This window comes from Grus americana, chromosome 24, assembly GCF_028858705.1.
Source record: "Grus americana isolate bGruAme1 chromosome 24, bGruAme1.mat, whole genome shotgun sequence".
Lineage (NCBI taxonomy): Eukaryota > Metazoa > Chordata > Aves > Gruiformes > Gruidae > Grus > Grus americana.
This window is the reverse complement of record NC_072875.1, coordinates 494,730-522,463: the sequence shown is the minus strand read 5'-3', so window position 1 is coordinate 522,463 and position 27,734 is coordinate 494,730. Positions and strand designations below refer to the sequence as shown.

At 53.5% G+C, this 27,734-nt stretch overlaps 3 protein-coding genes across 3 annotated transcripts in view; 2 read left to right on the top strand and 1 right to left on the bottom strand.

Annotated features, from left to right (window-relative positions):
- The window catches only part of TRIM29 (tripartite motif containing 29), a 63,214-nt gene extending 60,445 nt beyond the window's left edge, over positions 1 to 2,769 (bottom strand). Inside the window, exon 1 of the mRNA XM_054802965.1 lies at positions 1,962 to 2,769. The gene's annotated coding sequence lies outside the window, so the exon portion shown is untranslated. The remainder of the gene's footprint in view (positions 1 to 1,961) is intronic.
- On the top strand, positions 1,392 to 13,246 carry OAF (out at first homolog). The gene is made up of 4 exons (XM_054802974.1): positions 1,392 to 1,831; positions 10,225 to 10,359; positions 10,924 to 11,104; positions 11,607 to 13,246. Exons 1-4 carry the CDS (start codon positions 1,595 to 1,597, stop codon positions 11,879 to 11,881), a joined length of 828 nt encoding a protein of 275 aa, XP_054658949.1. The 5' UTR covers positions 1,392 to 1,594; the 3' UTR covers positions 11,882 to 13,246.
- A 5,121-nt stretch (positions 13,247 to 18,367) lies between these two features.
- The window catches only part of POU2F3 (POU class 2 homeobox 3), a 42,467-nt gene continuing 33,100 nt past the window's right edge, over positions 18,368 to 27,734 (top strand). The window contains exons 1-3 of the mRNA XM_054803094.1: positions 18,368 to 18,653; positions 23,040 to 23,093; positions 23,903 to 23,971. Of these exons, the coding sequence (XP_054659069.1) occupies positions 18,368 to 18,653; positions 23,040 to 23,093; positions 23,903 to 23,971 (409 nt within the window). The remainder of the gene's footprint in view (positions 18,654 to 23,039; positions 23,094 to 23,902; positions 23,972 to 27,734) is intronic.

Genomic DNA, 27,734 nt, shown 5'->3' with positions numbered 1-27,734 from the left:
CACGTCGAGCTGCGGGCAGTGCAGCCTTATGCTCCAGCACAGACACGGGACCACGCTGTGCTCTGGTGCTTGGGGCTCAGTTGCAAGCTGACGGACCCGAAGTAACTCTAGCGTAATAGGGAAGCTGGTTGCCAGTTTGGCCGAGAAGTGAGCGTGGCCCTTTGGACTGGAAGTCTTGCAAGGGTTATTTGTGCCCACTGACCCCATGGCACTTTTCCTTCCAGCCCCTGCTGGGGTCCTCCTGGTTTTTTGCATAATCTCCTCTGAATAACTACACTGTGAGTGGGGCCTTACTCTTTGCAGCTTTTGTCACGAGGAACTGTCTTCCTGTAGGTTTCTACCTTGTGGACCCTCCCTCCCTTTTTGTTTCTGAGCTGAGCCATTTCTGTTCTCCCCTGTTTGCACCTCTTAACTTTTTCTTGTCTTCAGCTCTGATTTTAGCACTGCTATTGTCCTGAAAAGTATTTCAAGGAGACAAGTTGTTTGAGGAAGGCTGTGAAAATTTAGGATTAAAACTCGATAGGTCCCACAAAAAGCGCTACTTGGACGAGAGTGATCTCTTTGCCTGGAAGTGCGGATTTAAATGGTTGTTTCTATTTATTTCTGTGCTTCTCCTTGCAAAGCTCTTTCTCTGAGGCCCCGATCCTGCTGCCACAGTGACCTTTGTGTTTGCAGAGAGACCTTTTGAAATCAAAGGGGCCCTTCATGAGCATCTGCCCATCTGGAAGTGATTGCAGCACCGGGTGGGTGAAGGGCAGATTGGGAGCTTTTTGACTGTGAACTGCAGAGTCTGAAGCGACCCAGGTCCACATGCCCGTGAAAGAAAATCTGAGGTGGCCTGCGTTACACCCTCAGAGGCAGGAATACGCCCAGCGTCCCTCTCAACAGCCCTGTAACAGAGCACTGCGAGAGCCTGGGCAATCTCCTAAACGTCGTTTGATTCACGGCAACCACATGTTTAAGGGACTCCGCGTGTATGTGTGCAGGCAGGCGAGCTGGGCTTTGTTGCTGATGCCGCCCTCCATTCTCCTTTCCGACTGCAGTTTGTAGACAGTTTGTGTATCCCAAGGAAAAGGGAGAGAAAGGGGAAAAAAAAAGCCACACAAAGCAAGTGCAGGAGAGCCCCGAAGCTGGCAGGAGAAGATGTCTCTGCACCCTCCCGGCACCCCGCAGACTGCCGGAGGGAGTAGGGTGCGTGCGGGGGACGCCGCTCGGGACAGAGCCGACTTTCCCGGCCGCGGGGCGCACGCTGCCCGCCCTCCCTCCCGCCCTCCCTCCCTCCCGCCCTCGGCGGCCCGGCGCTGGCCCTTTAACGGCGGGGCGGCGCGCTGCCTCGGCAGGGCAGGTCCAAGGGCCTGGGGAAGGAAGTGACGGGCGGGGGGCGAGGGAAGAGCCCGCCGAGGGCTCGAATGAAAAGGGCGGCGCGCCGAGCCGAGCCGAGCCACCCCAGCGGGGCCGGGGCCGGGGGCGCGGCGGGCCGCCTTCCCACGCCGCCGCTCCGCGCCTGCCCCGCTCCGCCCGCGCCCCCCGCCCCATGCCGGCCCTGCCCTGAGCCCGCGGCGGCCGGCCCCGGCTCCGCGCCCCGGCGGGGGGGATGCGCGGCCCGCGGCGCCGGCTGCCGGCGCTGCCCGCGCTGCTCTGGCTGGCGCTGGCCCCGCTGCCCGGCGCGCCCGGCCCCGCGGCGCGGGCCGAGCTGCGGGTGCGGGTGCGGCTGCCCGGCGGGCAGGTGACGGAGGAGAGCCTGCAGGCCGACAGCCGCTCCGACTGCATCAGCCTGGAGCTGCGCACGGCCGACGGCGCCCTCGTCACCCTCACCGCCGACTTCAGACAGGTACGGCTCCCGCTGCCCGCGCCCGCCCCGCGGGAGAAGCATCCCCAGCGAGCCGGGAAGGAGCCCGGGGCGGGGGGGGGGATGCGGGGAGGTGTCCGCGCTCGCTCGCTCGCAGGGATGCGCTGCTTACCGAGGAGGACGTGCGCGCTCAAAGCCCGTCCCCTCCCGCGATCCGCCGGCCCCGAGGAGGGCAGCGGTGGGGTAACCCGCGGCGTGTTTCGCGGGCCCGGTCTCCCACGGTGATGCCCGGCTGAGCTGGAGGAGATCAGAGACTGCAGCGTGGGAACTCTGGCCCTTCGCACCTCGTGGGTCGGCGGATGGGCTTAGCGAGAGGATGGGGTCAGGACTTCGGCATGTGTTTTTTTGTGGGATGAGCGCTGGTGGCGTCGGTACACGAGGTCCTCCCGGACCGGAGACCGACTCGGAGCCCGGGAAAACCCTGGCTGAGGGTCCAGGAGCCAGAACTGTTTCTGGGGAACGGAGGGTCCTTTTGCGTGCGTAGGGAAATGTCCATCCACCCTCCACCGCTGTTGGGATCTTTGTTTGCAGTCTCTGCAGAGCAGTTCTCACACATAGAGCTCCGAGCCGTTTGGGCTGGGCTGGCCGCTGTCCCCGGAGGTGTTACACCTGTAACCTCTGCGGTGAGAAAAGAGGTGGTTAAGATCCTAGCGGGATGGGTGGCAAAGCCTTCCCTGCACCTAGCCGACCCTAGCAGCTCTGTTTCTCTTTGCTGAGTGGCGAGTAGCGTAGTTTTGCGTGGCAGGCTCGGCAGCGACTGGGCATGGAGCAGGGCCAGGGCAGGACGGTCTCTGGGCAGTGGGGAGATCTCAGGTTCCTGACTTCTAGACGAAGGTGTTTCATGCTCTGCTGTATCTCTAGGGCATCTCTCCCCACGATGCGTGTGGGGTACAGTTAGTTCCTCAGGTGGACTTCTGCCGTCTTTGGGAGCAAATGTGTGAGTTTGTGGTGTGGGAAGTGTTTGACTGAGTGCTGGCTGTGGGCCTGACAACAGCCCTCCTGTAAAGGGAGCCTTTCCTCCCGGCCTAGTGCGGGAGAGGTGGCCCCTCTGCAGGGAGGTGATACTTGCTGAGCTGAAGCCCAACATCCCACGCTTCTCAGCAGGAGATGGTAGCTTCTGGGCCAGCGTGGCATTCTTTGGAGCATGCTAAACCTGGCTGGATGCAGTGAACCTTCTATTGCACAAGGAAGAGCTGTTTGCTGCTATGCCGGTGGCATGGCTGTCGGGGTGGCATGGCAGTGTTATCTTATTCCAACCCTCCACTCAGACTATTTGCTTAGGTGGACTTTGGTTTGTAGCAGGAGGAAGCTCAAACCCATGAGATAGGAAGGTGGTGTGTCCCAACCTGTTGTGAACCTTGGAGCCTTTTGCCAGGGATTGCTCTGGTGCCTCTTCCCCTTTCCGCTATGCTCCTTGGTCCCAGTCTCCTTGCAAGCCTCTCAGATGGCCCTCCTCCATCTGGAGGATGTAGGGTCAAGCCCCCCTCTTTCTGAGATGCTAGCAGAAGCCGTGGGGATTTTGGAAGTGATGGCGTGCTCCATGTACTCCAGCACACATGCAGGGAAGCAGTATGCAACCTTGCATACCACAGTGTATTCCCAGGCGAGGGAAATCCAAACTCATTACAGATCCTCTGGGTAGGCCCTTTGGGAGCCTGGGATGTGACTTGAGGGCTGCTGGTGTCCTGAGCTGCTGATCGTTTCAGCATTTTTCACTTGCTTCAGCTCTTCGTGGGGGAAGCTTGCTTTCAAATGTCATCTACAAACCCAACAGAGCGTGTGTTAGCTCTTCTCTTGCTCTCATCCTTATTATAGTTGAGCTGCTTCTGGGGACGGGTTCTCTGGAGGTATCTTGACTTCAGTATGTTAAATCCATAGCTCCATGCATCCCCTCAGCTCCTGCCGGAAATACCCAGGAGACGGTCCCTGGAAGGCTTTGCAAGCATCGGGCTTGCAGAAGTCCATTCCTAATCTTCAGTTTCAGAACAATTAAGTACTGTCTCTCATGGCTTTGCTGGAAAACAGATGAAAAAAGCCAGACAGACATAAAGGACCGAGGAGATGAATTTGCGGTGGTGCAGTGAGTAACGATGTGAGCAGGCAACTGCCTGGCCAGGCTTCCCCCTCTGACCTGTTCTCCTGGCTGCACGCAGGCATTTCCCTGTTCTGCTCTGGTGCTCATCTCTCTAGTGTTACACAACTTCTCTCCAGAGAGAAGGTCTTGAGGCTCTTAGCCTTGGTAAAAGCATCTGGGGTTGTTGATCTGGCTTTCCCAAGCTGGATTGTGTGGTCATGCTGTGGCCAGGATGCTGGGTTTTTGCACAAATGATTTTTCCACTTCTCTGGCTTAAACTGCCAGGGGTTAGTCCGAAGGCAGATTTTTTTTTTTTCCTTCTTTGCTGACAAGGAGTTACTGCTAGACCAGGGGCTGGAAAAGAAAGGAGTTATAATGAGATCGCGGTTCATTGCTCTGCTCTGACACTGGTGGAAGCTGGGGGGGGCTTGAGCAGTGGTTGGGTCTTCCACAGAGGCACGATTTTCATTTCTCTTCCACCCTTGCCTCCCCTCCAGAACTGAACCTGAAGGAGTCATATCCTCAGAGCTCACCATTTTTTTTTTTTTTTTTTTTTCCTCGTTCTCTAATGCAGTGCAAACTGGTGGGTGGGAGTCCAAACTGGGACTTGAAGTTTTCTGGGCAGTGCAGTAGTGAAGACCATTTCTTTCATCGCAGTTTGAAAGAATGCAATGAAAACACTTCTTCTTTTCCTGTGTAGTATTGTCAGGCACAAAATGTATTGCAAAAAAGAGTGAGGGGAGACAGCAACCCTAAATGTTGCGTCTAATTTGAATAGCATGATCTTGCCAGTTGTTGAACAGTGGCCTGAGAACAAAGTGGGTGGTTTTATTCCAAGGTCAGTACAAAGACATAGAAAAAATTATTTTCCCTTTTGATTCCTGGAAAAGTTGTGTTGGAAACACAAGGGAGAAAGCATGGGTAATGGTATCTTAACGCTTGCACTGCCAGTCCTTTCAGTTTCCTTGTTAATAAAGCGGATGTTACGTGATATTCTCGGGTGGTGTTCTGAGAATTTCCTTATTCTGGGGCTCTGTTGTGTTAGGTGCTAAATGACTAGGTGATGTAGGAGAGCAGCTGTCCAAAGACGATACCTGTGCAATTTGGAAAGCAGGCTCCTCCTCTCTCTCGAGATACCAAAAATATGAAAGGATCATTCTGCACCCTCTGGGAGGGCAGTAGGCATGAAGTGGGCTCATTAAAATACAGTGGTGTTTGTTACCCTGAGGTAGCTAAAAATGCTCGCTCTTGAACAGATCACTGGAGCGTGGGTAGATGGCAGCTGTACCGCACGCAAAGGCGGCACGGTGGCTGCTGAGCTGAGCACAGGGCTGGAGGACTGAACTCCTGCCTTACGGACAGAGCTGCCCTTTGCTCACTCCGTGGCTTTAGGGAAATCACTTGTTAGGTAGGATCCAGTTTCAAAAGTGGCCTCTGACAGTTACTTTTAGGCATCCCTCAGGTTGTGGGTGCTGAGCGTGAGGATGCTTAACTAGAGGATGTTTTTCCAGGCATCTCAGAGCATTGTGGGGATTTCTGGCTGCTCAGTTCTTGTAAGAATCAGAGTCAAACCTTATTGCTCCTGAAAACGCGAGGGTTTCCCCCTCTCCCAGCACATTCTTAATTCACCTTTATAGATACTGAGCATAAGAGGCAATGCACCAAAGTGTCTTCATTCTAGTAATTTCCAGTAGGAGAGGGGTTAAAAAATGTAATTCCCTCCCAGTCAGGGTAACTCAGCTGGCTGGACCCCCAGTGTGTCTGCAATAACACGTTCTCTGTGTCGTACGAGCACGACGACTTTCTGGGCAGCTCTAGCTGCTCCCGGGGGGCGCAGGCAGGGCCCTGACCGCAGCAAGGGCTGCTGACAGGGCGAGGAGCTGGGCCCAGGAGTGCCGGTGTGACCCAGTGTCCCGAGCAACGCGTCCCCTTTGCGTGTACCCCCTCGCTCTAAGCAGGCCTGCGACGGCACAGGCAAAAGCGGGTCCCACAGCAGCACTGATACCCTTAGGGGAGAGAAATTTGGCAGGAAGGCTGAATGGGTTGCAGGGAGGAAGGCATCGAGATAATTTATTTCCCTGGGAACTGGTTTGCTCCACTCAATGTGAAGGCGAGTTGCTGGGATCAGATCTAGACCACACAGACTTGTAAGTCTCTACTGGATAGACCCTACAAATGGAGGTTGAATTGTTCTCGCACCCCAGATGACAGTCCCTGGAGGAGCTGGCTGAGGACAGAGCGAGGAGGGGAGAAGTTCGATGATTTCCCTGCTCCTCCTTGCAGGCAAGTTCTTTGCTGGAAGTGCCTTTAGTAGGTGCAGGCAGCCTGGGCGGCGGGGGGCTCGGTGCACTGGTTTCCTTTCTGCCTTCAGGAAAGAGGAGCTGCTCTCCCCTTGCCGTGAAAGCCAAGGCCGCGGTTACCTCCGGAGCCACGGTTAGAGCACGGCTGCAGGTCTGGTTGCTCTCTGTTACACCGACTGTTTGTCGTCCAAACCTAAACAATAGCTGTAACTGTACTCGCCACACGAGTGCGGGTCAGGGCCAAGGATTCTCAGCGCCCCTGTGATGAGTTCATCCGGAGAGTCCCCGCATTGCAAAGGCAGTGTTCTGCTGGGACTTGTTCCCTGCTGGGAAATATTGCAGAAACGCAGAATTGAAGGTGCCGTTTGTTGCCTTGGCCGGGTACCCACCTTGGCGCTGATTCACCCTTACTGCTGCTGGTGGGAAAGAGGTGAGGTGCCTGGGGAGGGAGAGGCTCTCTCTGAGTAGGAAGAACTTCCGTGGCTCTTTCCATGTGAGAAGCATGACATATTTTTTGATGTGAAAAGCTTGGGTTCTTGCTCCACCTGAGGTTGCGTAGCCAGGGCAGGGAGAGTCGGGAGGCTAGGGAAAGCCAAGCAAGGCTTTGAGACAGAGAAGCGAAGCGGGGCTGGGGAAAAGAAGAGACACTTCTTGTTCAGGGGAGAGTGGTCACTGCAGGGTACGTGTCTCCCGGGAAATGGGCCAGCGTGTGGCAGTTTTAGCCTGCTCTGAAATCCACAGCAAGGGTCGCTTTGGGTTTGCTCGGAGCCAGGTAAAGGTGGGACTTCTCTCTTTGGAACAACGCATGCCATGGGAACTACCTCCTTGAACAAAACAGCTTAATTAAAGCTGTTCATTGGCTCACTGGCTATTTCAGTGCTGGCAAACCCGGACCATTCCTGTCTTTCCCAGTGCACTTCCCTTGGTATCAATAAATGGGCTGGAAATCCTTGGCACCTGGAGTCCAGGCAGCACCAGAGCCCTCTTCGTGCCAGAATTGCTTCCTTTAGATGCCGTGGAGTGAGACAGAGCTGGGAAAGGGATGCGAGCCAGGAGCACTGGGGACGCAGGGAGGAGGAGAAGAAATGACCCCCTCTCAGGGGGACCCAAGCCCAGCATGTGGGGGGGTTGCAGGCATTGAGGGCGGCAGCTCGGGGCAGTCGCAGTCGCTGGCAGCAGTGTCAGCAGGGCTGGTGGAACGGCTGACTTAGATAAAGATCTGGCTTTAATGTACCCGTCGAGGCAGCCAGGCGCAGAGCCTTTCTGATTCAGCTGGAAGGGGCTGTGGCAGGCAGGTGGGGAGCAAAGGGCTGGCTGGGTGTGTGTCCGAGGGTGGAGACGTGAGGGAGATCAGCCAGGCCTTTGTGAGAAAGGAGAATCCGGGGGTGAGGGAGAGGATAGGTCGTGCATCCCTTCTGTAGGGGACACCACCCCGTTGATCTTTGCTGTCTTCCCCCTTGCTCTTTCCTCCTGCGGCCCTACCTCCCCCGCTGCAAGACAGCCTTTCCCCACCTTTCTCTTTCTTTCCCTCCTTCCATCCCATACCAGTGAGCTCTGTCAGTGATGATTTTTGCAGGGATCTTTACCAGAGGTTGCATGGACTTGTCGACCTATAAATCAGTAAGCACACAGAGAGAGGCAGATACGTGTTTAGATTAACTGAGCAGCAGCCCTGGGTCACTTGCTGGCTGGTGTGATGGCAGCAAGGCTGGAGATGGTACAGTAATGTGCTTTGAGAGCAATACAGCAGTGACCCTGCGCACTCTGAGGTTGCTCCTGGTGTCTGCCTTGGGTTGGAGGGGGGAGTAGATGCTTGTTTCGATGCCTGAGAGCTGTTAGTTTGCTCCACTGGCGCATTGTCATGACACAAATGCGGTCCTTCCTCTCCTGTGTGCTTGGAACTCAGAAACACTTAAAACCTTTGTCCAAATTCATTGCCGAACAGGGTCACTGAATCCAGGAACCCTTTGTGTACTGTGGAAGTGGTGCCTCGGGACCTGAGCCAGCTTGGAGGGAGCTTATCTCTGCCTGGACTCTGCTGGGGCAGCTGGGCTCTGGACTTTGGAGGCAGAGCAAGGGACCTGCAGCTGTGTGGGATCGGTCGGGAGCTCTGGACCATTTGCTGGGAGCAGTGAGAGCTGTGAACGTCTCATGTACATCCGCCATGAGGAGGAAAGAGAGTTGGGTGTCTGAAGGCTAATTCTTAAATAGGCAGATCAGACGGATTAATCGGTTGCTCAGCACGTTCTCATTTTACAAAAATTGCCTCCAACCTGGGAAGTACTGCGCTGTTTTTAATCTCCTGCCAGTAGAGGTTTTCGGCCCGAGTGCAAAACATGGCCATCCCTATTTGCTTTTTCCAGACTGAATGCTGATTGTTCAAAGTGAACTAAAATTAAATCCACAGCTGAAGAATATGCCAGGGTCAGCTACTAGCTTTAGTCTACTCATCCTTGGGCCTTGCACAGTATGGGAGCTCACGGCAGAAGAGCTCAGCTGGAAAGCAGCCGGACTAAACGTAGATGGGAACGTGGGTCATTCCAGTGGTGCCAGTGTCTCAGTGGGAATTCTCCCTGTTAAAGCTTTCAGAAAATAATGATTCCATAGTAATTTCAGAAACATTTTTGGTATCTCTTTCTTCCCAAACCTCCTTCTTGTCCTGCTCTTGTGGTGAGTTTTCAGTCAACAAATGCACCCAACAAAATCCTTTCTCCTCTCCTAGGGAGGGAAACGTGTCCCAGATTGCAGCTGTTCTTTCAGCTGTCCAGATGTGCACTGAATTGCATACCCTTTTCTGGACATGGAAGAGAAGGCAGGGAATAAATAGTGGGCTGTATGAGCTAGTCTGCAGGAAAAACTCAGCGTGGACATTCATTGCTAGAGCTTGTAGAAAAGAGAAAGGCTCCCTTCTTGGGACAGAAGGAGGTTTGGAAGAAGCTGAGCTTATGAGCCATAGAACAGGAATAGCTCAGGAGGAGAGGGATGATCTTAGCAGCTTGGCATAGCTTCTGCTTGCTGGTCCCTAGCCACCAATATCTGTCCAGTCCTCTGTGGAGGACATTGTTGAGAGCGATGGCTGCGGGTAGGTGCCAAAAGGCAGTAATTGCTCTTCGTACTGAGAAGGACGCACCGTTCCGATCCATCTGCTCAGCCCTTGTAGTGGTATGGTCTGACACCGAGATAGGGGATGGCGGATTCCCACAGAGTGTACAAATGCCCCTGAAGCCAGAAGCCAGATGAATTCATACCTGCATAGAAATCGGTGTTGGTTTGTTCCAGAACAGGGTATAGGGAGGGTTTTCTATCGAACAAGGTATTCTGTGAGTCTACGTGAAGGTAACTATGACTGGTCTGGTCTCCAAGCTGATTTTGGAGATGGATTACAATCCAAGTCAGAAGCTCTATATATAAAATGCCAAAATTATTGACCTGGGCAGAAAAGAAGGTCAGCTGCAGCTGATCATAACGAGTTCCTTCTGGCTTTAACAATTTGATTTTCATTTCTGTTCCACATGCTGCTGGGTTCAGAAATGAATAATTTGTTCTCCAGGATACCAGTTGCTCAGAAACAAGTGAAGGAAGGCAGCAGAGGAAGTTTGGGGCTACGTGCCCTAAGTAGTGCACGGAGGTAATGGCTACGTGATATTTGTTTAACAAAACGAGGCTCCTTGGAGGCTTGCCTCCCTCCTTGGTAAAGGACAGAACCCCCCAGCTGTTGTTTGAGGAAGCCAAGGATGTGGGATGTGACCTGGGAGCGATTTGTCCTTGCCACAGTGGGATTGCAAAACCCCTTACTTCTATACGGACACCAGTTATTATGCTGCAGGCTTTTGGGTGGGATCGAACCTGGGACTACACCCCTGTGCTCAGATAGCAGAAGTATGAGACCTTCGACTTTGTTCTTTTGGCTGGAGCCTTTCTCTTTGACCCTGACTTCTCAGTTCACCCCACGGATGCCAAAGGTCTGTGACTCTCACTCTGTTTATTTATCTCTTTGTCAGGAGGTGAAGATCTTCCGTGCCTTAATCCTAGGGGAGCTGGAGAGGGGCCAGAGCCAGTTCCAAGCGCTCTGCTTTGTCACACGGCTTCACCGCAACGAGATCATCCCCAGCGAGTCTATGGCAAAGCTGCGGCAGGTAAGAGGCACCCTGCAGCTGGCTTCAGTGCCAGCTCCGTCCTCCCGTCCACCCAGGGTTTCTTAGAGCTCTCCTGCCTGGATACCCTTCCCAGGTAGCTGCCTGATTGTTCAGCTATTAGACCCACCTTGGACCACCCCTCCTGCTTGAGGGACTCGGTACTAAACTAAGTTCATCGATAGTATTGATCCTGTTCTACTAATATACTAGAAGGAGGCATGATTTAGTTCAGCCTAGTCTGTATCTAAGGGAGGTGGATTGCTAGAACAATCACCGTGAAAATCCCTGCCCCACGTTGCCCGGTGACGTAAGTACTGATTTGAGACCATTCATCGCAACAAAGCATTGAGAAATGACCACAGGCAAATCAGAGCAGTGATAAACTGGCATCGGTTTCAGCATCAACAAGAAGTGTAAGCGCCTCCAGTCCCGATAGGGTGTAGGTGCTTTTACAGAGGAACATCCATTTGCACATCATCTTACGTTGGCGTGAAATCGTAACATGCTATAAGGAATAATTTGTTGCAGCCAGGATTCAAGTTTTCTTTATTTCATCCTCCGCAGAAAAATCCCAGGACAGTGAGGCAGGCTGAGGAGGTGCGGGGCCTGGAGCATCTCAGCATGGATGTAGCTGTCAACTTCAGCAAGGGGGCCCAGCTGAGCTCTCACATACATAATGTCTGCGCAGAGGCCAAAGAAGCAATTTACACCCGAGAAGAAGATGTCAGATTTTGGCTGGAGAAAGGTAAGTTTCCTTTGGTTTCCTTGGAACTGCTCCTGTCAGCAAGTTGGCACTCTGCTGTGATCTCTCCTGCCAGGCTTCTGGTGATCAGCCCCGATCATTTTGGCTCCTGTTTCGCTGTCTGTACGGTGGATAAGGCGTGTGTATTGCTTGCTTGCACATCGCATTGCACTAGTCTGTTTGTTAGCATATCTGACTTCTTTTGGTGGTGCTCTCCTAGTGAACCTAGTTAGGCAGGTGTTTTCAAGGTAACCTTTCACCTGGTCCATCACCCAAAAGAAGTCTGTTCTTTACGCACTTTGTGTATCTTTTACTTTCCCCGAGGCCCTTTCTTCTCCCACGGCTCCTATTCAGACTCGTGTCCAAACAGCCCCTGGAAGAGCGCTCTGTCTAACCTCACTGTCCTGGATACCGTGCGGAGAGCGGTGCTCGCTGTGGTGCCTCTCTGCCTTGGCCTTGCCTGTCGGCAGCGCTCTGAGGAATGTCTCTCTGCTTTCTCCCGCAGGGGTGGATGGCTCCATGTTCGAGGTCCTGCCACAGACGTCCGATCTCCCTGACCTGCAGCGCTGCAAGCTGTGTGCAGACCGCTGGAAACCTTGCATTTGCAGCTACTCACTGAGCATCGAGTGGTACCCGTGCATGCTGAAGTACTGCAAGAGTCGCGATGCTGGGGGCAAGGTTTCTTCTTACAAATGTGGCATCCGCAGCTGCCAGAAGGGCTACACCTTTGATTACTATGTGCCGCAGAAGCAGCTATGTCTCTGGGACGAGGAGACCTAGCAGACCCAGGCCAGACCTTTTCAAGGGGGAGCTCACCTGCCTCCTGCCACCGTTTATGATGCTAAGGGCCTCCCGGAGCTGGCTGCTCCAAAGAAGGAATACGGTTCACAGTGGTGCCTTGTACCAGGAGAGCTCTGTGTGTGTGCCTTTCCTTCTGGCCACCTGTGACTCCCTCCACACCTGACGCTGCCTCATACTGTGATAAGCAGGCTCAGCTCACTGCGTGTTGGTGCTCTCCTGCCAGCTGCCAGCAGATCTGGCTTCCTGGATGAAGCAGGAGATGCAGGTTTCTGGAGTGAAGCACTGGGAGGGGTGTGGTTTGTCCTGCTCTGGAGTTAGCAGACGTGAAAGGGGGCAGCTCTGATCAGTTATCAGCCTTGAGCATCCTGATGAGTGGTCAGGGCAGGGAGAGAAATGGTCTTGATGACCTGGGTTGTCAAACATCTCTGTCACCGAAGAAGCCCCTTCACTGACTTCACCACCTCCTGGTGACACAACAGCATTTCCCAATGGGAAAACAGCTGATTTATGGGACCACATACCGTGCACAAGGAAGGTACGAAGCCTCCCCAAAGCAAGAGCCTGCCTGTAGCTTTTTCTAGTGTCCGACTGGCTGTTATATCCTTCCTGTGGCTAGAAGATATAATGGGGGGATATATCCCGGCAATGACTTTTGCCCCTACAGGGCTGGTAATTAGGGCTCTAATTAATCCCTGTTTAGACTAGTGAAGGCCCAACTTTTTGTGTTGGTCCTGTGACTCTCCCACTAAGAAATAAGTATCTAGAGACTTGTGGTACCATCATAACATTGTGGTTGCAAGGGGGGAGGATGATCCCAGGTGGGTTCGCGCTGTCGTTTCAAAGACGACCCCGTTCTACACCTACGTCCACTTTTATGTCCTACTCTGCCAGCTATTCACAAGAAGCTCTTAGCTAATTGTACTGCTTTGCTGTGCCTTGGTTTCCCCTATATGTAAAACAGGGATGATGCTGAAGTCGACCTTGGCCCTGGTATATACCTGGCGAGCATCATCAGACAAAAAGCACTGCAGAGTGCTGCCTGGTTCCTGTGTCCTCTTCCACTCAAGTTAGAACAAGCGGTGAGGGAAGAGAGGCTGTTGGGGTCATTCTGAACCCGTGTACCTCCTGGTGAAAAGCCTTCACAATGTGCCTTTTTGCCTAAAATACAGGAATTTTTGACGGAAGAATTTGGTCACAATTATTTTTGTATTGATCACTTAAGGGGGGAGAAGGGAAAGGTATTTTAATATTGCAACATGAAGTAAAACACACTTGAAATGATTTTTTTAAAACAAATTATTTATCATTTGTAAGGTAAAATAAACTGATTTTTTTTTTAAAGCATCCCAGGCCTAAAAGATTCTCAGTGCATCATAATCAGTGTGTGATCCATTTGTTTGGCTTCTTGATTAAGAGTTGTTCTGTTTTGGGTGAGTTTCAAGCCTGCACCTAGGACATTGGAGACCATGGATGGGGGGTGGGGGGAACATCCTGCTGTTCAGCATGACCACAGCACTTACCAGTATGGTCCTGCATCTCAAGCACACCGTCCACCGAGCCCCTCAGCAGGGAGACGGCTTCGACTCATCTCAAGCAACTGTGGAAGCTGCGAGCCCGAGCTCTGTGAAATGAAAGAGCAGCAGTAGAAGCACGTCCTGGGGTTAGGCGGGCTGGTGCCCGCTCTTCTCTCCGAGTGAGGGTGGGGTCCCACGAGGGGATATTATGCCGCTGTGGCTGTAGGCTTGTCTGGGTCCAGCAGTGTCAATAAAGTAGTGTTTGTCTATTCTTCTGCAGCTGTTACAGCTGAGGGGAGGTGAGGGCGGCAGAGTTTTGGGCCAGCTCAGAGCTCTTAGCTCAGTGGCTGCTCGAGGGAGAAATGTGGAGTGCTGATTCCCCCTAGTGTGGTGAATGCAGAGATGGGACAAGGACTTCGCAACCTCGGCCCTTCTCCACTTGAGCCACTGAGGTGACTTGATTTCAAGGGGAAATCACTGTGATTTCAGGGGAGGCTGAAACGTCGTCTTTTTCACCGACGTGGTCGGCATTTACAGGGGGATGTTTTCTGCTGCCTCAGCTCCTGCTGCAGCAGGACACCATGGGACTTTGTCCCTGCTTGCCAGTGTTAATTCCAGCTGTGGGGTGAGATGGGCTGTGAGCAGGGTGGGAAAGGATGGCAGAGCGGCTGCGTGCCTTTCTGCCAGGAGCCGTGCGTAGCCCATTTCCAGTGTTACCACCCATACAGGGCTGCTGGGAGGGGACATGGGCTTGCTCTGGGAGCACTGGGTCATACCCCAGCAAGCTCAAATGTGCCCGTTCTGTAGCGGTGAGGCTCTAGGGTGCCTGGGTTGTCGAGGCATCTCGGCCCTTCCCTGGTTCTTTTGGCAGGACTGAGCCAAGGTATTCCCAGGCCGCCTCGGGAAAGCGGCATGGTACACAGCAGTACCAAACCGTCCCCTCGGCTCTGTGGGGTGACAAAGGAGCCTTTTAAAAGCTGGACTCATCTTCAGCAGTGCAGGTCGGAGGGTGTTCTGAGGTTCTTTGTGCAGCAGGGCTAGTGCTGCGTCACGGGAGCTCTGGGAGTAGCGGATAAGGGAAGGACGTGAACTCTACATGTATGGGCGCTATACACTGAGCTCAACTGGATAGTCATTTCTGGGTTTGGGTGCACTCTGGCGGAGCTGGGCTTTGAGGGGAGGTGAGCAACCGGGGCAGGTCCCTCAGGTGTGCTGCACCCTGCCGCGCTCTCCAAAGCGTGGGAGGGAGGCGGTGCCTCCGCTTTCCCGAAGCTAATGCCACCTGCCTGCCCCCAGGCTGCCGGGCCTCCAAGGGGTCCCCGGGAGTTTCTGGAGCAGCTGCCCGAAGTGCCGGGGGGGGGCTCGGGAATGGCGGGGGGCGCCGGCTGCTTGCGCTGTCCGCGGCGGAGCTGCAGCCCGGCCCGGGCGTGGGGAGTCTGGCCGGGGATGAGGAGTCCGGCCCGGGGATGGGGAGTCCGGCCCGGGCGTGGGGAGTCCGGCCCGGGGGTGGGGAGTCCGGCCCGGGGATGAGGAGTCCGGCCCGGGATGAGGAGTCCGGCCGGGGATGAGGAGTCCGGCCGGGGATGAGGAGTCCGGCCCGGGATGAGGAGTCCGGCCCGGGCGTGAGGAGTCCGGCCCGGGGGTGGGGAGTCCGGCCCGGGGATGAGGAGTCCGGCCCGGGATGAGGAGTCCGGCCCGGGATGAGGAGTCCGGCCGGGGATGAGGAGTCCGGGCCGGGGATGGGGAGTCTGGCCGGGGATGGGGAGTCCGGCCCGGGGATGGGGAGTCCGGCCCGGGATGAGGAGTCCGGCCCGGGGATGAGGAGTCCGGCCCGGGGATGGGGAGTCCGGCCCGGGGATGAGGAGTCCGGCCCGGGGATGAGGAGTCCGGCCGGGGATGAGGAGTCCGGCCCGGGATGAGGAGTCCGGCCGGGGATGAGGAGTCCGGCCCGGGATGAGGAGTCCGGCCCGGGCGTGGGGAGTCCGGCCCGGGGGTGGGGAGTCCGGCCCGGGCGTGGGTAGTCCGGCCCGGGCGTGGGGAGTCCGGGCCGGCGGGGCCCCGCTGGCGGTGCAGATTTCCCGGCCTCCACAAGTGGGTGCTGGCGGAGCACAGCGCTGCGCTGCGGAGGCGGAGGGTGTCCGGGGCAGAGGTTGGCGGCGGGGCCGGAGCGGGCAGTGAGGGCGGGTGTAGGGGTGCGTGTGGTCCCTGGCCCAACGTACAGCTATGCATCGTGTCCCTGCAACATCTCGCTGTTTCCCCAGCCTTGCTAGAAGGGAAGTGCACTGCAGCGCGTCTGCCTTTCCGAAGAAAAATACTTCTTGCTGTACTTAAATAACACCCTCGAAGAGCAGCTGTTGCAGGTGGAGTCAGGAGACCTTCCTGGCACGGAGAGAAGGTGCAGCTGGCCGGCAGCACTGCCGCTAGGAAAAAAGCACTGGGGGATTTTGTAACATCTTTCTGCAGTTCATGCTTTCAGGGCCTGTCCAAAGGCCATACTCCATAAATCAAGTGCTATCTGCAGAGCTTATCTTCCTCAAAGAGGGGAATAAACATTGGCAGCAGGAGTGGAGGAACATATGCATACAGCGAGGATGAGAGCGGATGGATCATTCAGTGATGGCCACGGGAAAAAAAAAAAAAAAGAGCAGCGTATCTGCTGGCATTTAGGAGTGGTCATCTCAGGACAGAGTTAAAGCAAATCTGCCTTTGCCTGGAGAAGGTGGTTTTATTTCCACAGCAGAAAGGAGCGACGATGCTGTGAGCCCGCCCTTATTTTTTCTCTGGATAGCAGAGGTGTTTTGGGTAGCCTAATAAGGAGGGTGCACTCTCTTTTGTCTGCGTGGCACATCACTGACAGCAAGGGTACCCTTTGCTCCCACGGCTGTTTGGGGAGAAAAGTGCCAATATATATATATCTTTTTTTTCTTTTTTTTTTTTCCTTTCCTCCCTGCTGTTCCACTGACTGCAAAATAACAGTCCGGAAAAGCAGATCCCACCGGTTGCAGAGCGGGACTGGTGGCTGGGTGCCCGGCTGCGTTTGGCAGCGCCTGCAGGACCAGGAGAGGGCACTGCGGCCCTGCCTATGGCCGGGACAGCATCCCCGGCCGGAGGATGCTCGGGATTCCGGCCGGCCGGAGCTGCCACCACCGCTCCGGGGAGGACCCGCCTCCCAGGGGCTCCGGGACAGGCTGCGCGGCTCTGGAGCAAGGGAAGAGCACCAGCAAGTAGGGAGAAAAGATGAGTGTGAAGTGAAACTCCCGACTGGTGTACAAAGGGTGCTCTGATGTGGGGGGGGAGGAGAGCTCTCGCGGCCTTTCTCCTGCGTACCAGCGGCCCTTCAGGCTGGCTGGAAGCCGCCAGCAAATTCATGTTTGACGCAGTGAAGACACCTGATCGCGTCAGTCTTCAAGATGGGGAAAACCCAGACGTGGGGGTCAAGCCGACAAGACTCGAAAACAGACCAGCGGGTGCCCGGGAACACCCCGAGGATCAGGGCCTGAATGGCTGGGGCTCTGCCACAGGCTGGGGATCGGTGGCAGGAGTCCAGCCCCTCCAGCAGCTTGAAACAAGCTGCCTGCGCAAACCACCCCGTGTCACCTTTCTGCTTCCTGGAGCAGCGTTAAACACAGCCTGCAGAAATCTCCCCTCGCGCCCTGTCCTGCAAACGTTAGTCTGACCCGGGAACTTCCCTTCCTCCCTGTTTTCCCCCTTCCATCTCTCCCCACTTTCCTCCTCTTTTTCCTAGTTGGAGTTTTGTTTAACGCATGCACCCTTTTCTCCCAGCGTGTTGCCCTCTCCTGAGGATGCCCTCTCCGACCACGCAAGCCGAAGGCGGGTACTCCAGCCCCATAGCACCGGACTGGGTTGGAGGTGAGGCTCGGAGAGCCTGCCTGCCCACCCATCACTTCAGAGAAACCTGTCTTTCCAGGGAGGGAGAGCAGTATGTGGGAAAGCCGAGAGCCCTGGAACGTGAATTAGCCAGGGAGAGATGAATGTGCGATAGCTTGTACCTGGCAGCTACCAATTGAGCATGTTAACGCTTTCAGGAGGGGTTTGAGCAGTGCTGGAGCTCAAGCGTTCAACGCAGGCAGCCTGCTACCCCGGGCTGTGGTAGGGGTCATCAGGGTAGCACACGGCAGGGACAGGGAGCAACCGCAGTGCCTGGGTCTGTCAGGGCGACCGTTGTTCCCCGTCACAGCAGAGAGCGTAGGCTGAAGATCTGGCCTCTGGCAGCTTCCTAACAAAGAAGCCAACATTAGGGGATTTTTTTCCCCTGGCTTCCCTGGAAGTCGGTTACATACTGCAGCTTTAAACAACATGGAGGAGGAGGAAGAGGCTGTCTGCCACTTCTCTTCTTGGGGCACTGACTTACTGCACAGAGCACAAGTCAGGAAAGGGGAGTCTCCATGTGCTGATCCTAGCCCTGCCCTGCGTCTTTAGCCAAGTCAGGTTACCGGTCTGCTCTCAACTTTCCTTTTTGTGCTGAGTGTTTCATATGGCATCATTCAGGTCCAGTCCAGACCTAGGGGATGTAAAAACTTAACTGCACAGGCTGCTTTCACGGCTCACTCTGAGCAGAGCCCAGGGTTTATCAAGTGGCCAGAAATGAATCGAAGTGGCTGCTTACTGGAGGGGGTCTTCCCACGGGGGGGGGCTGGCGGCCGCTGCCCAGCCTGGCTCGATGCCTTGGCCTCTCTTACCCATTCATTGCAAGGGGCAGAGCCAAAAGCCTACCCGCAGCGGGACAACTCGGATCCGGGGCTGACGGCAGAGCCCCCGCAAAGCCCCCCGCTTGCAGCCCAGCAGGCAGGTGCTGCGGGGTGTATCTGGGCAGCTGAGGGCGGGCAAACCGCCTTCCTTCCTCCCTCCTTCCCACCCCACCCCACGCCCTGGTAGCGCTGCAGGGACTCATCCATTCCCGAGTTACTAATATGCAAATGGACGCTTTTGCATGGGCCGGGCGCCAGGCTGCTGGGTGTCAGGGCACCCGAGGGAGCCGGAGGTGGGGCGAGGCGTGGCGCGGCGCCGCATGCTCACCTGGCCCTGCATGGCAACAGGCAATGGAGCTCTAGGTCCCTTCGGGAGCGGACCCACGCCCGGTTTGAGAGGCAGCGGGTGGCAGAGGAGGGAGGGCAAACTGGCAGCCCCTGGCAACCTGGGGCTGACGGCAGGAGGCTGGGTGCACCGCGGATTTCCCTCCACCAGCAGGATGGTGAACCTGGAGTCTGTGCACGCAGGTAAAGAGCACTTGAGGAAGGATCGGGCTGGAGCTCACCACGTAGCTGAGACCGTGGACTTGGGCAGGAAATGGGATTGCTCTGATTCCCGTGACCTTTCCACCCTCCTTTCCCTCCTCTTTTCTCCCGCTGGAGTTGGCTATCACCGCCAGTGCCTGGTTAAGCGCCTGCATTCCTACCCGGGGATGGATGCTGCCCTGATCCTATTGAGGGGGCTGCCAAGCCATGCCCACAATGTGGGCGCACCGCTCGTGCTGCCAGCTCTAACATGGGTCAGGGAGCAGAGCGCAGAAATTTCTTGGGTGCCTGGAAAATGAGCATTTAGTGCCTGACCTGTGGGTCCAGTCATTGGGATAAAGCTGGGAGGAGTGAGAGGGGATAAATTCACAGAGGGATGCGGCAAGGGTGGAGGGAGGTGTGTGCGAGAGAATGAGCTGGGACATGGGTTGGAAGGAGAAAAGTTACTGACAAAGAAGGAAAAGGAGGGAGAAATGAATGAGAAAGGAGCTGTAGGAGGCTGGGTTGAGTGAGGAATGAATGAACAGGGATACTCAGAAAGAGAGAGAGAGAGAGACTCCTTCCAGGGGGTCTGATCCAGACGTACGGCTTAGGTAGTCTTGCATCTTTTCTGAGCAGACCTCCCCTCTGCAATTATCTGGGGAACAAGAGCAATCAGTGTGAAATCCCTTGAAGCTGTGCTGAGCCCCGGTTCGCCTCGACAGAGTGAGGTTAGCTTCTGCCCTCAGCTCAAGCCCCCATGCTCGAGGGGAAGGCTGGAATCCCTGGGCATGCCGGAGCTGAGCGTGATGCTGGGGTAGGAGCAGGGCGGCGGCAGCAGTGAAGACCAGAGCCTGACGGCCCCTTCTGTGGCAGGGGCAGGCAGCAGGGTGTTGGGGGTACAGGAGCCATGCATCCTGCTAGCGACCTGTGTCCGGTGCTTTGTGCAGCAGGAGATGCTGCGTGTTGTCCCCAGGTTTGGAGGGGAAGGGGCGGATACATCCATCAGTTTGTCCCAGGCTCGTTCCCTTTGCATACCCACGGCACGCTGCAGCGGACCTCAGGGGTTTGGTGGTCCTGCTGCGTAGGGGAGACCTAGAGGTCTGTGCCCGGTGCTCGTAGCCCCTCAATAGGTGCTGCCTGCATGTGGGCTCACGGGCGGGCCTGCAGGGCAAGGCAGATGCTGTGGCAAGGCCATCACCTAACACAGGGTCAGCCTGCAGCGGGCTGGCAGAGATGGCCAAAGCCTCTGGTCCCTGGCTGCGTTGCAACCTCTCCATGGCTCCAGGATGCCAGCAGCCCCTCCACAGCCGGTCGGCACCCTGCCAAGCAGGCTGGCTCCCCATGCCAGGCACGGGGAGGGCAGCTGGGGAGCCCCCGGCGCTGCACGGCCGGCCATGAGGAGAGGCTGCGGGAGGCTCGTGGTCTTGGCTCAGCGTGTGAGCCTAACTAGTCTGAGCACCTGCAATGGGTGTGCTTGTGTGTGGTGTCTCTCGGGGACGCATCCCCCGCAGGCTCCTATCCACCCATCTGCTTTGCTTGTGGGCGACTCTTTCTTCATGAGAAGATTCCCAAAATTGATACTGTGCCCTCTGTCAAAGCCAGTGGCATCACTCCCAGGGTGGATTTGGCCAGGAGCTGCGCAGAGCTGGGTGCGCACTGAACTTCCATTCTCCCAAATCATCCCACCCTGCCGTCTGTCAGAAGGGGCTAAGCTGTAAGCAGTCTCCTTTTTGCAGGGAGGGATGCCAGCCTGGGCCCGACCGCTTTCACGTGCCAGAGCCCAACGCTGGTGGGAGGGTGTTTCTTCACCCTCGTGCAAAGGCAGCGCAGAATGTTCAGTTTTGGGGTTCCCAACAGCGAGGCCTTGCAGTAAGCTGCTTGCAGAGCTGTGCTCTGTTTCTTCCCCGGCCGTGCAGAGAAGACACAGCATGCAAAGGGAAGGTGGGCTGCTCAGGCTCCGCACGCCCGCCTCCCTGCCGAGAGGGTTCCCCTGCAGCAGCGCGTTCCCTGGCGTGTACCACCGCCCGCTCCCCAGGCATTTGGATATTTCACCTTCCTGGAGCCTTCAGAGGGACTCTGGCACCTAAAGCACAGAAAATCCAGTAGGCTCCAGGTAATGGTCTCTGCCAAGCTGAGTTCCCACCACCACCACCGGCTTTCATTTTGCCTTTTAAAGTCATCAGGCTGGTTTACCCCAGTGCCTATGTCTGAACAACTACTAGGAATAAGGGCTTGGGAAAGCTTTATTTGCTGACACCATTTGTTTCAGCAAAAATACAGATGCAGATATATCCCCAGAGAAGTGTCTGCACTAGTATAGTTTCTTTGGTCTGGGTGAACAAACCAGACTGCCCCTACTCCAGGTATGTTTGCTAGCTGAGGTAGAGCAGCACATTTTTAATATGGCCCAGGCCGCAGTGGCGGCTCCTAATAGGTCTGTGGTTAGGAGTTAGGCAGTCCTAAGTTGCATTACTTTTCCCAGAGATTTTTTTTTTTTTTTTTACTAGCCTGCTGATTCTCCGTATATTGCCAAGCTAGCGAAGCTGTATGGTGGAGCCTGCATTGAGCTGGACTCAAAGTCTCACAGTCTGTTTTTTTCTTGAGATGTTTTGTCAGATGGGGGTGTGTGTTCAGATGCATCGCTCCATCCTGGTTTATAGTGGAATATTGTTGGATGTCAATAAAAAGGTGTTGCCTTGATCTTGGCTACACTTATATTAGAGAGTGATTTCTCTGTATGTCTGCTGCTTGTTCTCAAGGACCCCTTGGAGGATGAGCGGTGCTGCACTGCTGTCCATAGGCGTACAATAGGTGGTCAGCCCCAAACTGCTCAGCAGGCTTTCATCGTAAAGGGGGCTTTTTTCTTCCTGGGTTGTTCTTCCCTGCCCCCCACCAGATATTTAAACTTTTATTATATTTATGATGGGAATTCAAATCTTTGTGAAAATAACATTCTTCTGCTCTATGTATGAGAGAATCACAGGGTATCTTGTTATCTCCTGACTCCAGGAGGAGGGAATTTAACTGATGGATGGCATGTGATATGTAATCAAGCCACAGCTGCAATTCCTCCCTTCCTTCCCGCCCACCCCAGGTTACAAATGGCAGAGGGGCTAAGGGCTTACTCCTGTGAAGGGGAGACACCTTCTTATGGTTTGTTTGTGCGTCTTCCCTTCTTCAGCTCTGTCTGAGCTGCTCTGTCGCTTGCTCTGTGCCCACGAGGGGTTCCTCGGTCTCAGGGATTAGATAATTTTCTTTCACCGACCTGTGTTCATTCATTATTTGTGTGCTCACAATGAAACCTGCATTTTTTTTTTTTTTTGCAAACTTGCAGACTTTCTCACTAAAGCAAGCCCCAAACTTCTGCATGGTTTAAGAATTTTATTACTCTATTTTATGAGAACTTGGCTTTTTTTTTTTTTTTTTAAGAGATAGTTTTTGGCAGCAAGCAAAACTTTATGCTTTGTAGATTGCCTAAGTTAGGGTCCCTTGGCAGTATTACAAGCAAAGAAGATGTTTGTAGCTGATGATAATTACTCTTCCTGCAGTAGAAATGCTTAGAAGCCCCACTAAATGTTCATGTCTTAATTGCAGAGGGTTTATTTGAAGGGGAAAAAAAAATATCCCACAAGTCTTTTCTCTCTCCTTTTTCCCCCTCAATCCTTAATACCATTTAAAGAAAGAAAGTTTCTGAAGTATGCGAGTGTTTCTGCACTCTGTCTCTGGTATAAAATCTTGACTTTTTTTTTTTTTTCCTTCTCTTATTCATTTGCTGAAGAAAAAGCTTCAAACCTTCACTGAAAAAAAAAGCTGTTAAATTTGGGCCAAAAAGCAGATAATTTGCCATTTGCACACTAGAAGTTTGAATAGGGGAAAAGAAAACCTGAACAAATAAATAAAAAGCCCCGGCTTTTTTAGTGTAATAGAGGGAAATAGGTATAAAAACCTATAGGCTTCTTCTCACCCTTTTGGCCATTTGGCCATAATACAAGGCATGCCTAGGAAAGAGGAAAAGGTTTGCACGATGCCTTTAAGAAGGCTTCCACCTGCCTGTTCTACCCCAGCAAAACCACAGCAAACACTGGCCCAGCTTCCACGCAGTTGTTATTGCCCGATGCAAATTGGATGACTTCTGTGGCCGGGATTGGCTGCAGGAAGGACATGCAAATCAGTTGGTCCTTTATAAAAAATTATTATCTTTTTTTTCCCCAAGTAGCCTGGAAAGAGTTAAAATTCCCATGCGAAGGGTAGAAGAGCATGAGGGGGTGTCCAGCTGAATTTGAATAGATATATTCTTCCTTCTTTCGCTCAGTGTGTACTTCGCCTCTTTTAAGGAGGACATGAGCAATCCAGTGTAAAGTTGATTATTCCCTCCTTTTCTTTCAGCTGTCCCCGAAGGAGAACGTGGCCCCGGGTGTGGTGGCAGCCATCACTTCAAGGGTAAATGACAAATTTGTTGGCATTGATAAGGACGGAGGGAAAAATACGGAGGAGCTTGCTGGCAAAGTGCTCTTCTTGCTCCTGGGTTGGGGACGGTGCTTTGGAGCAAGGCAGCTCCCTCGTGGTTCGCGAGGGGCGTGAGCACGTGCGTGCAGGAGAGAGCAGGGCACATAGTTTGCCAATAGGGATGAGATGCGTTGGGAGAAACAAGCTGAGTTCACCGGGGAGTGAGAGGAGAAGAGGGACTTTGCTTCCCCCTCTGAGAGCATCTTGCTCTCTACGTGCCTTTCTGAGGCCGGTCCTCCCCGCGTGCGCCGAGCCGTCTCGAGGGACGAGGAAAGGCTGGGGGAGATGGGAGGAAAGGCTGGGGGAGATGGGGGGAAAGCTGGGAGGGATTCCCCAGCCTCTGAAGGTGTGGTGGGGGACGGTGTCAAGCTGCGAGCCACACCAGCTGGTTTGGGAAGCCTGCGCAAAGCTCGGGGGAGAGGCCGCTGGGGCTTGGGAGGGCTCCCGGTGGTTAAACAACCCCTCGTCCTCTGTGCGGGAGGGAAACGATGCGAAAGGTGAGAACACAGCGGCAAATTGGGGAGGGGGAAAGGAATGAGGGGGATGCACAGAGCAACAGGAGGGAAAGTGCATCCTCGGAGCTGATGAATATTCTAGTGACTGTATGTTGAGGAATCAGAAATTTGAAAGTCTGATGGTTTATTATAATTACACATTCATTTGTGCTGTTTAGTGGAAGCCACATGTGCCTGTTGCCTGGGACTGTGACCTGTTATTAAAATCAGTTGTGCCTCCTTTTCCAGAGATCAAGATGAGCGGTGATGCGGCAGATTCCACAGATACTCGGCACGAACCCGACCAGGTGGAGCCCGGTAAGGAGGGTCTGGGACGTGGGGGGCAGGCGAGGGAGCCTGAGGAGGGAGGGGAACGAAAAGAAAAGGGGGACATGGGTGCTGGAAGTTTCTGTCCATGCTCTGCTTGACTCCTGTTGCTGCTACATTGCGTTCTTCCAGCCAGCCTGGGAGTTGATCAAGAATGCGCTCTGGGCTAGGATTGCATTCGTATCTTGATCAGCATGCAAGATCCTTCTGTAACGGCAGTGAATCAGTGTGTTTCTCACTAACGTCCTCTGCGGGATTAGCGTGGAAATACGCTCACACCTGGCCAAAGGAACAATGCCATCGCAATAGTCTTGGTCCGCTCAGTCTAGCACGCACAGCTCTTCATTTCACGTAGGGTTCGTGTCAGGAACGTTTCCTTAGACAAAACTCCCGGGGATTAAGCCTTTTTTGGCCATGTATATGTAGAAAAATGGGAGGGACTTCAGAAATAACCGAATCCAGCTATGTAGTTCCAGCAAAAATGTATTGCTCTTCATCTTGAAGCGTGATTGGGTTTCTCCTCTCCACTACGCCCACCTGACGGCTGCTCAGACCGTCACTACTCCGTGGCTCGAAGCCGCAGTTTTCCTTGAATATGGAAAGCTGAAGAACAGGGTCGCAGAACATCCTTTGAAGATGATAGCACTGGTGTTAGCACTGATTTCTGCCTGGTTACCCACCAACTCCTGCACTGCCGCAAGGTGTGATAGACACCAGAAAAATCGGTTTGGTATTTTCTGGCATCACTTCTGACTGCCACTGCCTGCAGTGGGCTTTGAATTCAAGACCTTGAGGCTGTAATGTCACGAAGGCTCGTGGTCAGATTCCTCTTTAGGCAAATAAACAGCAATAAGAAACAGTTGTAGCACCCACTAGGTGCTACAAATTAAGATTATGAGAAACCGTGAGGCTCACCTATAGACTCGGAAATAAAAACCTTTTAAAACTCAAACTGATAGAGGCAATGTTAGAAGAATCGTTGTTCTTTGAGTAATGAAGAGCCCTAAGCTTGGGGTGGGGGGAGGTGTGACAGCAGATTAAAATTCTGCATGGAATGATTTTACTGTTTCTCTTTTACTTTCATCATTTGAGAGGACTTAGAAAAAAGCAAGGTCTTGGTAAAGCTGGAGCAGCCTACGCGTGTTTTAATAGGACTGAAACTACCCCTTTATTTACACCGTCTGTTGAAGACTAGAAATCCTCTGTGCTCTTAGCTGTTAAGCTGGGTTATTTGACATAATCTAATGCAGAGAGAAAATCTGGCTCTATTCACGTCCGCGAACTCTGATTGACTTTGGTCAGGTCAGCTTCTGCTCAGGGCTTTCAGACGAGCCCAAGTTGCTTTTTGAGATAAATGTTTCCAAGCCACCCAGCAACAAACTTGTCCCCAGCTTTCAAGCCCTTGCAAAAAAAAAAAAAAAAACCAAACCAACACCCTGGTAGCTGTTACAGGGCCTTAAATCGGGAACCAGAGTCTCCAGAACTGTTTCCCGCATCTCGGCACACAGAGCTGGTGGATAACAGAGCTGAATCAAGATTAGGGAAGGCTGTGGTGTTAGGAGAGTCAGCACTTGGGTTTGGTGTGGGCTGTCAGTAAATTTAGGGAAGGCTCTGGCTGCTGCTGTTGTAGTCCACGGTGGTGTTAAACAGGCGAGAAGCTGGCACCGCAGCTGATTGATTGGGGAAAACAGGGTTTTCAGCTTAAGCTTCCCAGGCAGCCGTTAGCGGTAGCTGTAGCACCTCTTTCTAGTGGTAATTGAGAAAAGAAAGCAGAGAAGTGAAGTCAATTTGTTTTAAAACAACAAAAATGTTTGCAGCAGTGTTAGCTCTGCTCTAGGAGCCTTCAGATCAAGCAGGGAAATCAGAACAAGTAAATCTCCTTCATTTGCAAGAGTGACACTTCCCTGCGGACTGAGACGAGGAACCCGTTTAAATTATTCTTTTTTCCTAATGCAACCTGTGACCGGTTGATCTGTTCAGGATCTTCAGGGATCGCCACATCAGACTTAGCTGTGATGAGCGATGCCGCAGCGAGGCAGGAGCTTCTTGCGGGGCTCTAGCAAACAGCCGCGACCCCTCCTGCGGGGTGACGGGTCCCTCGCGGGACTCTGGGCGAACAGGGTGGCCGGAGCAGGACCGCACACTATTGCTCGGCGCTGTATGCCGTGCTTCAGGTGCCAGCCCACTGGCAATCGTGACCAGGCAAGCCCACGGAGGGGGCTGCCGGGATGCTTTACCTAAAACCTCTACACGTCTTTTTGTCGTTTTTGTTTGGGTTTTTTTCTTTTTTTCCTTCTCTTTCCGACCATTCTGTTTATAAACAACAAAGCTCTTTGTACTGAACTTCCCTGGAAGTTTTTATTTTCCCTTATACACATTGCTAGAGGAGTATTTACTGCAACACCTAATAGTTCGGTGTTTTGTTTACTAGCTTCATGTGGGGAAAATCTGTTTTCCAATGATTCATTAATTGAAGACCCATTTCCTAATGAATTGGACCAATCTACGCAGCTCCCCAGGAATCTTGTTACCCCCCCGACCCCCCCAAAGGAGAAGGCAGTTACCGACTAACAATATTATAGCTTAGAAAGGATGGAAATCCTTCTAGGTGCAGATTTACAAAGGCCTTTCATCACCAAAAGATGCAGCCTGGCTCCAAGAAGAATTTAAAAAAGAAAAAAAAAATACTGGAGGGAGTTGGGTGCCAAAATGTTTTTGTAAACCAAGCCCTTGATCTAAAACTGATGCCTAAAGATCTGATGGGAAGTGTCAGCAGCAGAAGCATAATCTCATTCTTTCATATCTCTGCCAGTTCTGGGCTTAGAGGGGAAAAAAAGGGTAATTTGGGGTATTGTTTTACTTTGAACGTGTTTAAAATAATTGTGGGACTTTTTCTTTTTTGAGAAAATTGTCAGAATTGTTCATCTTTCATAGGAGATTAGGAAAGCTAAGCTTTTTTTTTTTTTTAATCCACAACAATTTCATAGAAAATGCTTCCGAGCTTTTAGTAAGATGTTCTCCAAGAACCCAGGTTTGTTTGATTTCACGCACACTCTCCCGTGTCTACTGGCTGTGGTGAAATTTTGCCATTTTACAAAACCCTGTGATTTAAAAAAAACCCAACAAAATTCCAAGGAGTATCGCCTACCCTACCCAGTCCTTTGAATCTTAAGCTCTCCTTTACTAACTTTGCCGTCGTTATGACAGTCGGTGTCTGAGGGGGGAGAGGGAACAGGCACGAGTTTGTCCCACGAGGGCGGTGGGTCGGACTGCCTTTGCACATCGCTCGGGGGCTGTGGAGGTCAGCCCCGGTCTGAGCACCGCGCCATCCCTCAGGTGTGAGGGTCCTCTTGCCCCGTTCCTGCGCGATGCCAGCGAGGCTGAACGCTTGGCGTGCGGCGGCTGTGGCTGAGCTCGTAGGCAGTCCCGCTGACTCCATGGGGGGTAATGACAAGCGTGAGTTTTATGCTTGGCTGTAAGCTCTTTTCATCTTTTTAAACTGATGAAAGCCATGCCAGCAAGTTCTGGGTTGATTTTTTTTTATGGGAACTGTGGGGGCTTGGCACTGCAGAGTGTCGCCCCTGGTCTTCAAGCCGAGAGGCAGAGATCTCCCCCTTCTTGTGGTTTATCTAAGCCCTCCGTATCTGATGCAACGAAATGCTGAGGTGGGACTTGCCTCTGTCTGTCTGTTTGTTTGTGTCAGACACTTGTTCCCCGTTTATCTGCTTGATCAAAACAGGTTACACCAAGCAAA

Excerpts from the sequence above, each read along its gene's own strand:
- OAF (XM_054802974.1), top strand. The coding sequence starts at position 1,595 with ATGCGCGGCCCGCGGCGCCGGCTGCCGGCGCTGCCCGCGCTGCTCTGG. Across the intron at positions 1,832-10,224 it reads TCACCGCCGACTTCAGACAG|GAGGTGAAGATCTTCCGTGC; the intron begins GTACGGCTCCCG and ends TCTCTTTGTCAG. Across the intron at positions 10,360-10,923 it reads CTATGGCAAAGCTGCGGCAG|AAAAATCCCAGGACAGTGAG; the intron begins GTAAGAGGCACC and ends CATCCTCCGCAG.